This window comes from Mus musculus, chromosome 15 (genome assembly GCF_000001635.26).
Source record: "Mus musculus strain C57BL/6J chromosome 15, GRCm38.p6 C57BL/6J".
Classification (NCBI taxonomy): domain Eukaryota; kingdom Metazoa; phylum Chordata; class Mammalia; order Rodentia; family Muridae; genus Mus; species Mus musculus.
Genome location: NC_000081.6, coordinates 103,299,879 through 103,313,124, shown reverse-complemented (window position 1 = coordinate 103,313,124; position 13,246 = coordinate 103,299,879). Strand labels below are relative to the sequence as shown.

The 13,246-nt window shown below is 50.8% G+C and overlaps 1 protein-coding gene across 2 annotated transcripts; it reads left to right on the top strand.

Annotated features, from left to right (window-relative positions):
* The first annotated feature begins 2,454 nt into the window (after positions 1 to 2,454).
* Gpr84 (G protein-coupled receptor 84) lies at positions 2,455 to 4,892 on the top strand. 2 transcript variants are annotated; one of them, XM_006521554.4, is made up of 2 exons: positions 2,455 to 2,764; positions 3,469 to 4,892. In XM_006521554.4, exons 1-2 carry the CDS (start codon positions 2,674 to 2,676, stop codon positions 4,665 to 4,667), a joined length of 1,290 nt encoding a protein of 429 aa, XP_006521617.1. In that variant the 5' UTR covers positions 2,455 to 2,673; the 3' UTR covers positions 4,668 to 4,892. The 2 variants fall into 2 exon arrangements, with proteins under 2 accessions (XP_006521617.1, NP_109645.1); NM_030720.2 differs by having other exon boundaries at positions 2,687 to 2,815; positions 3,469 to 4,890.
* Positions 4,893 to 13,246: the final 8,354 nt, after the last annotated feature.

Here is a 13,246-nt window from a genome sequence, read left to right as displayed (position 1 = left end):
TTCTCACATCTCTCCCCACCTCCCAGTTTTGTGGAAGCAGAGAAGGTAGGATGCTGATTGAAAGAAGAAGGAGAGTGAAATAGGGGCCCCTAGGTTTATCAACTGAAGTGGGGCCCCAGCAAGTGGGGTTTTTAGTTTGCAGCTCAAAAAAGGAGGGGAGGGGAGGAGGGGGAGACTAGGGCTAGAGGGATAGCTAAGTAGTTAAGAGCACTGGCTACTCTTTCAGGGGATACAAAATCAGTTCCCAGCATCCAATGAGTGATTAAGTAATTCCAGTCCCATGATACTTTTTGTCCCTGGACACCAGGCATGCACATGATGCAGAGACATACGTGCAAACAAAGCACCCATACTCTTGAGTGCTGCGATTACCTTAGTCCTTGATCCTTAGAACACAGCTCCCTCAAGTTATTTATCTGCACTGTGGCATGTACGTCCCCCCACTCCCCTGACCTACACACACAAAATAAATAACTAAACATAAAAATTGAATAGGTGGAGAATAATGGCTGTCTTGGTGTGGGGAGGATGGCACAGAGGGACTAGGAAAAATGAGTTGGAGAGGCTGGGAAACTGATAAGCCCCAAACTTGATGTTTCAAAATAGAATATATCATTCCCTCCCCTCCCTAAACTTGTCCTTCCTCCCATGTTTCTTATCTTTCTTTTTGGTGCTGGGGAATGAACCCTGGGTACATTATAGTCCTTCAGTCTCTTGCTTAGCAGCCCCACCAACTAACCACAAAACAGGGGTCATCTGTCTGTTTGCTTGTTTGTTTGTTTTTAAAACAAAGTCTCACTTTGTGCCCAGCCTGGCCTCAAAATGCTTCTGACTCCTAAGAGCTGGGACTGTAAGCAAGAGTCAACAGTCTGGCTATCAATTTAGCATCTGTGATTTTGGTTTTGGTTTGGCTTTGTGAGACAGGGTTTCTCTATTTAGCCTTGGCTACCTTGGAACTCACTACCTTGAGTGAAGCTATCCTTGAACTCAGAGATCCACCTGCCTCTGGCTCTTAAGTACTGGGATAAAAGGCATGGACTACTGTGCCAGGATTAATTTATTTATTTAAAAACAGAGTCTTCTATGGCCTAGGCTGGCCTCAAAATTACTTCATAGCTGAGGATGACCTTGAACTCCTGATCTTTTCCATCTCCCGAGGGCTGGGATGACAGGTGTGGACCAGCTTGCTTGGTTTACATATCTGAGAAGTAGAATCTGAGAAGTTAGAAGTGGGAATTGAACCCAGGACCTTGAGCATGCTGGGTAAGCACTCTACCACTGACTTACATCCTCAGCCAAATTTACTTTTTATTTGGAGATAAATTCTCATTCACCAAAATTACCAAGGCTGGCCTAGAACTCACTATGTGAGTCTGAAAAGCCTAAAGAACTGTGATCATCAACCTGTACATTCAGCCCCTGTTCCTACCTTCCATTCCAGCTCTGAGGAGGCACAGGCCAGTGGATCTCTGTGAGTTTGAGGCCAGCCTGGTCTTTATAGTGAGCTCCAGGTCAGCCAAGTCTATATACAGTAAGACCCTGTCTGAATTTATTTTTTTTAAAGATTTATTTATTTAATATATGTGAGTACACTGTTGCTGTCTTCAGACACACCAGAAGAGGGCATCAGATCCCATTCCAGATGGTTGTGAGCCACCATGTGGTTGCTGGAAGTTGAACTCAGGACCTCTGGAAAAGCAGCCAGTGTTCTTAACTGCTGAGTCATATCTCCAGCCCCTCAATTTTTTTTTAAAGATTTATTTATTTATTATATGTAAGTACACTGTAGCTGTCTTCAGACACTCCAGAAGAGGGCGTCAGATCTTGTTACAGATGGTTGTGAGCCACCATGTGGTTGCTGGGATTTGAACTCCGGACCTTCGGAAGAGCAGTCGGGTGCTCTTACCCACTGAGCCATCTCACCAGCCCTCAATTTTTTTTTTAATTGCACTTATTTATGTGGGTGTTTATAGGTATATATGTCCCACAGAACTTGTATGAAACTCAGAGAACAGCTTGCAGGAATTGATTCTTGTTTCTATAAGTCCTGGAAGACAACTCAGTCTGAGCCATCTTGCCAGTCCCTTTTTATCTGACTCCACTTCTCATATGTGCTGAAGTGTCATTTGGGACCCTCTGAGGTAACCCATCTCCAGTCTCTGAAGAGAAGAAAGGAAGTGCTGTTGTTGCTAAACAAGCCCAAGCTCTCTGGAGGCGCTGAGCATTACTTCTAACACCTGGTCTGTTTTTGACCGCTTGAGAAGTGGCCCAGTCAGATTTGGTAGTTTGTACTTATACTCACAGTGCTCAAGTGGCTGATGCAGGGGAATTTCTGTGAGTTCCATGGCAGACTGGGATAATGAATCAGACCCTATCTCAAGAGAAAAAAAAAAAAAAACAGAAGTAGTCCAGAGGATCTGACACTGTCTCGCTGTTCGACAGTTCTCAGCAATGACCTTAGAGAGGTTCTGCCTCAGAGAAAGGAAGGAAATAACATTTGGGTTTCAGGAAGGAGAGAAGAAAGAGTGAGACAACTCTAGAGTAAGTTGCAGGGGAATTTCAACAGAGAAGCTCGGACTTTAGCAGCCACGGTAAAATTAGTAGGACTAGCTGGAGGTGGGGAAGGAAGTGGCTAAGGTTGGGTAACTTGGGAGTTTCTTATTTCTGTCTAGCATGGTAGGAGGCATTATATGTCCAGCTGGAAGCCTGGCTGTCCCTAGAAAAGCTGGAAGCCTGACTGCCCCTCAAAAGACCTGCTCTTTAGGTGAGCTAGATATTGTTTACTGAAGACAAGTGTGAAAACTGGGAACCTCAGGTGAGCATACCGTGTGTGTGTGTGTGTGTGTGTGTGTGTGTGTGTGTGTGTGTGTGTTGTGCATGGTCTTATTTTCTCGATCCTCTCATTTCTCAGGTAGTCACAATCAGAAAATGTGAGGTGAGGAGAATAGTGGTATATGTATGAGGCCTGAGAATCTTTGTGAGCTAAGACCAGCCTGGCTATATAACAAGACACAGGAGAGAGAAGGGGAAAGGGAGGAAGAAGGGGGAGAGGAAGAGAGGAGGAGAGGAAGAAGGGAAGAAGGAGAAAGGAAAGAAGAGGGGGAAAAGGGAGGGGGATCAAGGAGCACAGGGCTCTTGGCTGGTCTTCAAGATCTGGGAAGTAATTAGGATGGAAGCTGCCAGGTTTATGGGGAGCATCCCACACATATTGAAGGGGCCTGAGGTTTGGAGAAACAAAATTAACACATTTCCAGAAGAGACATTTGATAAGAATTTAGAAAAGAAGTCCAAAAATGTGAAAGGAAAAGGTAGAGAGAACCTACAGGAGATAACAGGGAACTTTGAGATCAAGTGCTTTCCAGCCAAGAATTAAAGTGAGTTCTAGGAGCAGAGCAAGGGAGTTGCTTCAAAGGAAGCAACTGGAGAAGCAAGTTCTCATACCATCTCCCTTTCCTCCTCTCCCTTCAGTCTCCATCATGTGGAACAGCTCAGATGCCAACTTCTCCTGCTACCATGAGTCTGTGTTGGGCTATCGATACTTTGCAATTATCTGGGGCGTGGCAGTGGCTGTGACAGGCACGGTGGGCAATGTGCTCACTCTGCTGGCCTTGGCCATTCGTCCCAAGCTCCGAACCCGCTTCAACCTGCTCATTGCCAACCTCACCCTGGCTGATCTACTCTACTGCACGCTCCTGCAGCCTTTCTCCGTGGACACATACCTCCACCTCCATTGGCGTACCGGCGCGGTCTTCTGTAGAATATTTGGACTCCTCCTCTTTACTTCCAATTCTGTCTCCATCCTCACCCTCTGTCTCATTGCTCTAGGACGCTACCTCCTCATTGCCCACCCTAAGCTCTTTCCCCAGGTTTTCAGTGCCAAGGGGATCGTGCTGGCACTGGTGGGCAGCTGGGTTGTGGGGGTGACCAGCTTTGCCCCCCTCTGGAATGTTTTTGTCTTGGTGCCAGTTGTCTGCACCTGCAGCTTTGACCGCATGCGAGGCCGGCCTTACACCACCATCCTCATGGGCATCTACTTTGTGCTTGGGCTCAGCAGCGTGGGCGTCTTCTACTGCCTCATCCACCGGCAAGTGAAGCGTGCGGCTCGAGCACTGGACCAATACGGGCTGCATCAGGCCAGCATCCGCTCTCATCAGGTGGCTGGGACACAAGAAGCCATGCCTGGCCACTTCCAGGAGCTAGACAGCGGGGTTGCCTCAAGAGGGCCCAGCGAGGGGATTTCATCTGAGCCAGTCAGTGCTGCGACCACGCAGACCCTGGAAGGTGATTCGTCAGAAGCTGGGGGCCAGGGCATTAGAAAGGCAGCTCAACAGATCGCAGAGAGAAGCCTTCCAGAAGTGCATCGCAAGCCCCGGGAAACTGCAGGAGCTCGCAGAGCCACAGATGCCCCATCAGAGTTCGGGAAGGTGACCCGTATGTGCTTCGCAGTGTTCCTCTGCTTCGCCCTCAGCTACATCCCCTTCCTGTTGCTCAACATTCTGGACGCCAGGGGCCGTGCTCCACGAGTAGTGCACATGGTGGCTGCCAACCTCACCTGGCTCAACAGCTGCATCAACCCTGTGCTCTATGCAGCCATGAACCGCCAGTTTCGCCACGCGTATGGCTCCATCCTGAAACGCGGGCCACAGAGTTTCCGCCGGTTCCATTAAAGCTATTTAAAGCTAGTAGTCCATTCACCAGGACAGGCCAAACATCCGGAACCAGAGTGGCCTGCAGAGGACAGGACAGGAGCCCTTCAGTCCTTGGGTATTTCACAGACAACCTCAGTGGTATAGAGGTACACCACTTTCCCATTCAGGAATCAGTGTGTCAACCCTGTGTGACCCAAGGAGTGTGGTTAATTATTAATAAAGACATTGCATCCCCCCCTCACACTTGGCGCTTGCGTGCATGCTTTTGTGTGTGTGTGTGTGTGTGTGTGTGTGTGTGTGTTCTTCCTCGGTTTATTTCCATCTTAGTTTTTGCAACAGTATTTCTGGGGCTCCAAAATTTGACTAGATTGACTGGCCAGCAAGCTCCAGCGAGTGACCCTACTGACACGACCTCCCTAATGCTAGGATTACAGTCATGCACTGCCTTGACCAATTTTTACATAAATGTTGGAGATACAGACACAGATTCTATATTTGCATAATATGCACTTCGAAGCCTACTTCCCTAACTCCGCATTGAATGCTTTTAACGTCCAGGAGTGGTTACGTGAGAAAGGAGGATTTAGGCCAGAGTCAGAACTGGAATTTAGTAGTTGAGATTTGGGGTGACCTGTGTCAAAGCCATTTAGAGAGCAGCTATCCAGGGATAGATGTAGCCTGTGACTGACAGGGTTCCAGATAGAGAATTAGCTTTCTCTCTCCCTTTTATTTTTCCTTTGAGACATCATCATATGTAGCCCAATTTGCCCTCAAATTCAAGATCGTCCTGCAACGAGAGCCACAGAGTAATTACAGGTGTGTGCCTTTTTCCTTAATAAAACAGCCCTTAACTGCTCACCACTACTGCCAAAATCCTCCATCCAGGCCAGGAGGTTTATTCAACACTACAGGTTATACCCTTGCAGTGAATCCTGCCCACTGCACCCCATACAAGGGGATAGTCAAGGTGGAGCCTGTGCTCCGGGGAAATGGAACCAAGCTTAGCGGGTGGCCGCTGTACCTGGAGGCTCTCTTCCTCCATTTTTCCTCTACGGGCTGAAGAAAGCCCCACAGGGCACACCCCTGACTTCTCAAGCACCACCATTCTGTAAATACGGCCTGAAAGCACAAAGACCACCAGGTGGCGCTGTTTCCCTGTGCTTCCTTTTTTACTTCCGGTTGAGTATTGTAAGTGCCAGCAAGATCCCTGACCAGGGGTGGAGGCCCAGGATTTGAATCAGCATACTTGAATACTAGAAAATGAAGACTGAGGAAGGATGTTTTGTTTTTTGATAATTTTACCATGTGGAGCTCATGGCCCTACAGCCTCAGACCTCAGAGTGCAAATTTACAGGCATGTAATCCTTGCTGAAACCATTGGTTTTCTTTTAATTTCATTTGAAACAGGCTATCACTATGTAGCTGATGCTGGCCTTGAATACTTGGTCTTCCTTCTTCAGGATCCAGAAAAAAAAGGGAGGTGGGGGGACTGTGTATGAGTCATCATGCTGAAGTAGTAGAGCCTCTACCTTTATCTAAGGTGGGACAGGGTACTGGGTGAGCACCAAGAGACCACTGAGAATGGGATGTTTGAGCTGGGTTGGTTGACAAGATGCCCCGCTGCATACGGCCTCTTCCTATCCCCAAATGCCTGGTTTGAAACAACAAAATCTTGAAGAATTGAAATGAAAATAAAAAGACAAAATAAAAAGACACTCCGGCTGGGCAGTGGTGGCACATGCCTTTAATCCCAGCACTTGGGAGGCAGAGGCAGGTGGATTTCAGAGTTCGAGGCCAGCCTGGTCTACAGAGTGAGTTCCAGGACAGCCAGGGATACACAGAGAAACCCTGTCTCAAAAAAAAAAACAAACAAACAACAACACCAACAAAAAGACAGTTCAACTCCACCCCCTCCACCCCCAACCCCAATGAGGACCAGTAGTCTATCTTGCTAATCCAGAGCCCGTGTTTCTAGATGTTCTTCACGGCCCACAAACAAATAGCAAGCTGAGGCTACAGAGACGGGATTCAGACAGGCCAGGTGCAACCTGGGACTGTGCAGCTGAGGCTAGGCCAAAGACCCGAGTGACACTTCCATGAACTTGAGACCTCTGGACCACTCTAGGCTTCAAGTTTCATGATCTGTAGAAAGCTGAGAGTAGGGGACACTCTTTGTAGTGCTAAATTCTGCAAAGATGTTTCATGTAGGCATAAAATTCCCATGACAATCAATTATACTTTCTTACAAATGGGAAAACAAATACTAACAGGTTAATTTGTTCAAAGTCAAAGGGCTAGTAAGTGATAAACTGTGGTTTGAGGGCAAAGTCTAACCAGAGCTGTTACCAGCAATAAAGACTAACCACTACAAAACAGCTGCGTTGCTGAAGCTAGGTCATATGATCAGGCAAACCCTAAAAGTCCTTCCCATTCAGTCCTTCCAAGATCTTGAAGGTTGACAACTCTCTGAAGGCTTGTAAAAGGGTTCTTTTTTCACATTCCTTGAAGGCAATTCAAAATCTTCCTCAGAGTAGAGGGAACAGCGATAGGGATTGCAGTTAGACATCAGAGTGGCTTCCTAATCTTCAATTGCGGGAGGGTTGGGGGGCTGGGGAATGACTCAGAGGACACAAGAGTCCCAAAACCGAAGGACAGAAATTTAGCAAGCAAGCTGCTTTCTCACCCTTCACCCTCTGCACACATCTCCGTTCCTAATTTCAATAAAGGCTGAGCTGGAAGAAAGAAAACGGAAAGCGAGGCTTTCTGGGGTATTCTCTCTTGGGGCGTGAGTGTTAGGATGGGACCCAGTCAATGCCTGTACACCCACCACTATCTTTGTCAGTCACCCGCGGGAGCCCGCGCCCTGTCGAAGCCTGTCTTTGTCCCTCTCCATTTGGGCGTCTCTCGAGCAGACTGCAGTCTCTCGCCTGCCCGCGCCACCCGCCCGCGCCCGCGCCCGCGCCCGCCCGAGGGTCCCCGATTCGCGCCTCCCCCACGGCCCCGCCTGCCCGCTCGCAGCACACTCTCTCTCTTTCGCTGTCTCCTGCAGACAGATTTATGGTCAGCCCAGAGTCTCTCATTGGCCGAGCTCTGACAGGACTTGATTTAACGCCACGTTTCATTGGCTGATCTTGACAGGCCGATTTACGAGTCGCGATGCTATTGGTCCAGCGGCCTCGGCCCTGATTTACAGCCTGGTGGGCGCCGAGGGGGGTGGGGCGCGGCTGGGAACGAGGCCGCGCGCCCCTCCCCCGCATCCCTTGTACTCGCGTGCTCGCCGCGCGTGCCCGTCACGCCGCTTCCGGAGCGGCTCTGCGAGTGACCGGCCGAGACAGCGGGGAATTTGGCGGGCCGGAGGCCGGCGGCGCGCAGCCCGTGGGAGCTGTGTCGCGTTTGTTGCGCGGGACCCCTCCCAACCCCCCCTCCCACTCCCACCCCAGCTTAGATTTACGAGCTCAGGCTCGGCCTTCAGGAATTAGGAATATTTATGCTTCTTTGAGGTTTGGAGGGTGATAAATAAGGGGCCGCTGGGGTACAGTGAGAGCTCCTATTTCGGACGGGGCCACTTTCCCAAGGACCCTACCAGCGGCTCCCTCTCATCTTGAGCCAGAGGGAGCCCCAGGGCTGTGGGTGGTGGGCTTCAGAAACCAGTAAGAAAGTTAGAAAGGTACGGCCCTTGAGAACCCCCTCCGATGCCTGCAGTTTTGCAGCAGAAAGGATGGAAGGCAGGTCAGGGAAGAACTTTGTGAGCATCGTTCTTGGAGACCCTGGAGGGCGGTTACAGCCTTTCTGCAGAGGACCGAGAGAAGTGTGCTCTCTTCCTGTGCCTCTTAAGTTCAGTTGCTGAGGAATGAATTGGAGACAGCAAACACAAGCAGATTTCTAGGACTTGATGTCTCCCTCACAGAGAAGGGATTTGTCTGGATCCCTGGGAAAGGAGGCTAGGAATGTGGCGCCCAATGCATCTCCTAGGAGCCGCGGTTCCCAACCTGTCCACTCCCACTGCTGGCTGAAAATTAAAAACACTCCTTGCCCTGGGCCTCCGGGAAAAGAGGGAGGGAAGAAGGATCTGCCTAAGGATCCACATGCCTTCTCTAGTCCTCAACCACTGGCCAGCAACGTCTTTGCTCAAGGTTTGGAGAGTTAGCAGACAAAGATAGAGGCTGTGACATAAGGGAGGTCCACAGAGAACTGGGAAAGTCACCCTGCCTCCCCACTCCCCATGCCCTCGGTGACACTGGCCTCAGCAAGGATGGCCACAGTATACATATGCACAGGCTCCAGCTTGCTGTCCCCACCTCCTCCCACTGAGAGGAGGGAAAGAGAAGGGTCTAGACTGGCCCTTTAAGAGCCACTTAGGGTCAGAAAGCCTGGCCTACACAGAGAGGAAGGAGCTGATGTCAGAAGACGGATGGGCAGCAAGATGGGGATTGATGCTAATGGGGGAGTTAAAGCTAAGTACCCAGACACTCAGAGGGCAAAACTGCAGATCTGTCTTCCTTATGCTCACCTCCCCCCAACACCAAGGCTGTAAATCTGCCTCCTCAATCGGGGGATGAGAGAATAAGGAAAAAAGACAGGATCTCTTCTCCCTTTTCCTGCCCCCCCCCATTCTTTTGTTTTCTCCCAATCCATTACCCTTCGCAGTAAAATTTCCAACTTCTAGCATTTCATCAGAAATTGAGTCAATGATTGCTCCTCGTAGAGCAGTCTGAAAGCAAACCCCGTTTTCCCTCACCAGTCCTGGGTAGGAATGGATTGGGGTGACTGAGGTGAGGGCTCAGTAGCTCTCCCACCTAGCTCTTGCCTGGAGTTCACTCTAGTGTCTATCCTTGGAAACAGTAAGGTAAGGTGAGCTCTCACCAGGGCACTGGATGCCAGGAGCACCAAGGCTCTGGAGATGTCTCTAAGGGCAGCTGGAGGGGAACCTCAGGATTTATCCACAGAAGATATACAGTCTGGTTTCTCAGAACTTCCTTGGATCATACTGGCCTCTCTTCCAGCACATGTCCTGTCTGCTCAGTGGACAATTTTAGGTCAACTGTGTTTGCTTCAAAGGCAGATTTCTTTGTCCTTTGAGTACCACCTCAGGGGGGAAACTGACTCTCAGGAGTAGGAGCAGTCCTGCTGTTTTATCTTCAGATGGGACTTGCCTCCTGTCTTTCAAGACCCCTATTCCGCTGGTGACCTGACAGGTTTGCCCCGAGAACCCTCTCTATATTAGGAAGCAGCCCTCTGTACCACATCTTCCTAGCCTCAGAAACAGCTGAAGGCCTGGTTGCCTCTGGTTTCCAGTCATGAGAGAATGACCTTGTAACATGGATCTCATCTGTTCACCTCTCAAATTTTCTTTTAGAGGCCAAAAATTGCCTCAGGGGTGTCTTCTCTGTTTTCAGGGAAAAGGGGGAGCCAACTGAGTAAGAACACTGGAGGTTATGGGCAGGAACCAGGAGAGCCCAGCCTTCTAGACCCTTGCATCCGGACCAGTGTCTCCTCCCATCCCAGGGAGGTCAGCCCTTGCCCTCAGCCCTGGTCTCTAGCTGCTTCTCTACACTGGTGATAAATCCTGTCTTTGTCTCTCCTCTGACCCAGGCCCCAGGCAAGTTGGGGGTCAGAGTCTTGGGGGGGGGACACAAGAAGAGTGGGAGGAGAAGAAGGACAGGAGCAGCTGGTGGGCAGCCATGGGGATGTACACTGAGGGGATAGGACCTTTGGATTATTCTGTGGGTCCTGAACATTCCAGCGGGCTTATGTTTCAAGTGAAAAAGCCAGGGCTCCTGAAATGTGGAAGTATCTTCCAAATAGTCCCTGAAGCAGCAAGAATACTGGGACATGGTGTAAGGTACCTCAAAGGAGGCTGCTAAAGGGATAATATTGTGAACACCGTCCTTTTCAGCACCTCGGATTCCTACATGCATGTGTCATGTGCACATGTGCACACACACACATGATTTATGACCTGTCAGCATAAAGCAGCCCAGGAGAGCCAGCCTGCCCCTCGCCCGGCCCCTCCCCAGCAGCCCTTTCTTGCTGTGTCTTTCCTGTCTCCACCTCCATTTTTCCCCCCTGCTTGCTTGCTTTCTTTGTAAGATTTCTCTCCCAGCTTGTCATTTTCATTTCCCTCTCTCCACCTCTGCTTCTGTGCCTTCACTACTTTGGTTTCCTTCTTAGCCCTCTCCTCCCCTTCCCTTATTCTCTTGTGCTCTCCATGTGTCCAGACTCTCACACTCTAAGTCCTGCCACCCCTCTGTCTCAGTTCAACCATGAGCCCTGTTCCAACCCAGCAGAGACCTTTAGGTGTCAGGTTACGGGGACGAATGGGAGGAAACAGGCTCTACATAAGTCCAGTGGGTTCTGCTATGGCCAGGAAGTAGAGGACGGGTGCCTGGGAGGTGAGCTGAGAGGAAAGTGCCACTAAAGGAGAGCTGAAAGGGCCTAGGGAGACCCAGGAAGACATAGGGCGAGGACACTGAAGGCCAAACACCAAATAAAGAAGGGCTTGGAGTCCCTGAGTGTTTGGGGTGAGACTAAAGGGGGACATGTGGGGTTATTTAAAACATGGACCCAAAAACAAGGCCTGGAGACCCAGAGAGAGATGTGAAATTGCAATATGCACAACACAGCCCCAGTCATGGTCTCTGGTCTGACTAGAAACTCCTTAGAGGCTCTGCCTATCCCTGGAATGTTGGTTTTGTGTTCTGGTCATGTTAGCCTCTCTCTTCCAGTTCTCCCCATAGAGGATGGCATCAGCTCTGTCTGCTGCAGGCCTCAGTCCTGCAGCTCATTTCTCTCCTGGGGTGTAGCAGGGGCATCACCCTTCACCCACCCATTCCTTCTTTGGTCAAAGAGGGAGCTAGAGCTCACCCAGCAAAGGGTCCTGCAGTCGGAATGGGGTGAAGCTGCCTGGTCATGGTGGGAAAAGAGGGAGCACGCATGGGCACCAGGGGAGGGAGGGAGGGAGGGAGGGAGGGAGGGAGGGAGAGAGGGAGAGAGAGAGAGAGAGAGAGAGAGAGAGAGAGAGAGAAGCCTGAAGGGGCACTTGAGGAAGAGACTGCAGCAGTAAATCACTCTGTGGGGGGGCTCCCTCTGCCTGAGCTCAGTGGGGTGGGGAAAAGAGAGACAGTGGGGTAGGGGCAGCATGGGGAATCGCCACATCTGGCAGGCAGGTGTCTGGCACTGTTCAGGCTGTAGTCTCTTTCCCAGCCAAGGGGAAGAAGGGAGGAGGGCCTCCTAAGAATCCCCAGGGGAAGAGGGAAAGGTTCACAAACAGGAGGGGGAGGCAAACCAGACAGTCCAAGTCACTGCTGTTTTTGTTTTAGTTAGTGCTAAGGATGGGTTTGCAGAGTCCCAAATGAAAGTTGCTCACCAGAGGACGGGGTAGGCCAGGGCACCAAAACTTCAGTCTTGGTGGGAAACAGAAGGCTGGAGAAACAAGCATAGAGAACTCAAACGGAAAGAACTACGCTCCTGTTGATATATCTGCTCACGGAAGAGGCCTCAACTCCGTTCTAACTCTGCTGTCCCAAGCCAAAGGATATACAGGCCATGAGGAGCAGGTTGGGCTATATAAAGCTGGGCACTGCCTCTCACAGACCATACAAGCAAAGATAGAGGGCATCATAACTCTTCTCCCACCAGGCCTCCAGCTTCCAGTACAGGGCCCCAGGCAGGAGTGGTCCAGCATTCAGCTGTCTATCTGCTTAGAGGGATCCTGGGCCCAGGTGCTTCACAGCTGCTGTGCCTAAGGTTTCCATAAAAGGAGGACCATACATAGGCTTCATCCCGTGTTGCAGAGGCTCTTCCCATTCTGCTTCCCTCCTTCCCCTTTTCCTTGTCCGTCCTAGGTTTGCAGACCCATGCTAGAACAGTAGATAGAGGTGATAGAAGAGACCCTACAAATCTCAGGGGAGAGGAGGAGTCCCCGCATTGCCCCCTCCTTAAAATCCTGCAGAGGAAGGGGGAAAGAAAACCAAAGCATTCTCCTGTCGCCGCAGCAACCATAAAACCCCCAGCTAAATCCATCTTGTGAGCTCACCGCCCCATTAAGATGCAGGGCCAGGCTCTGCGCCAGCCCAGCCACATTCATTTGTGCGAATAAAGGTAGAGAAGGGGGAGGGGAGCAGGCTCTGGAGGGATGGGGAAATGGCGAGAAGAGGTTATTTACACCACCGTCCTGACCTTCTGGAGCAGCGCAGGCTCCGATAAATAACCCGCTCAGCGCCGTTTCGGAGGAGTGGGAGGTGCGGGAAGGGAGCAGGGGCTGGAGGAGAGCCTCCACGCAGGTGCGCGTCTCCGGGTTACTAATGGCTGAGGCGGGAGCAGGCAGCTGGCTTTGGGGGTGTGTGGGGGAGAACTCAGTTCCCTGAGTCTCCCACTGAGAAAATACCATCCCCACCCCACCCCTGGCGCCAATTTCCAGGCGAGGGGACTAGAGATGCCAAGGAGGCAAACAGCCCTGTAAATTAGGGGTAGGGGGGACTGCTGGGGAGTCTCTGAGGTAGAAAGGAAGAAATATTATAAGAGGTGGGGTGCGGGGGCGTGGGGGTGGTGGCTGGAGGAACAGGAATAGCTGCCAAAAAAGGGAGGAACAGAGCCAT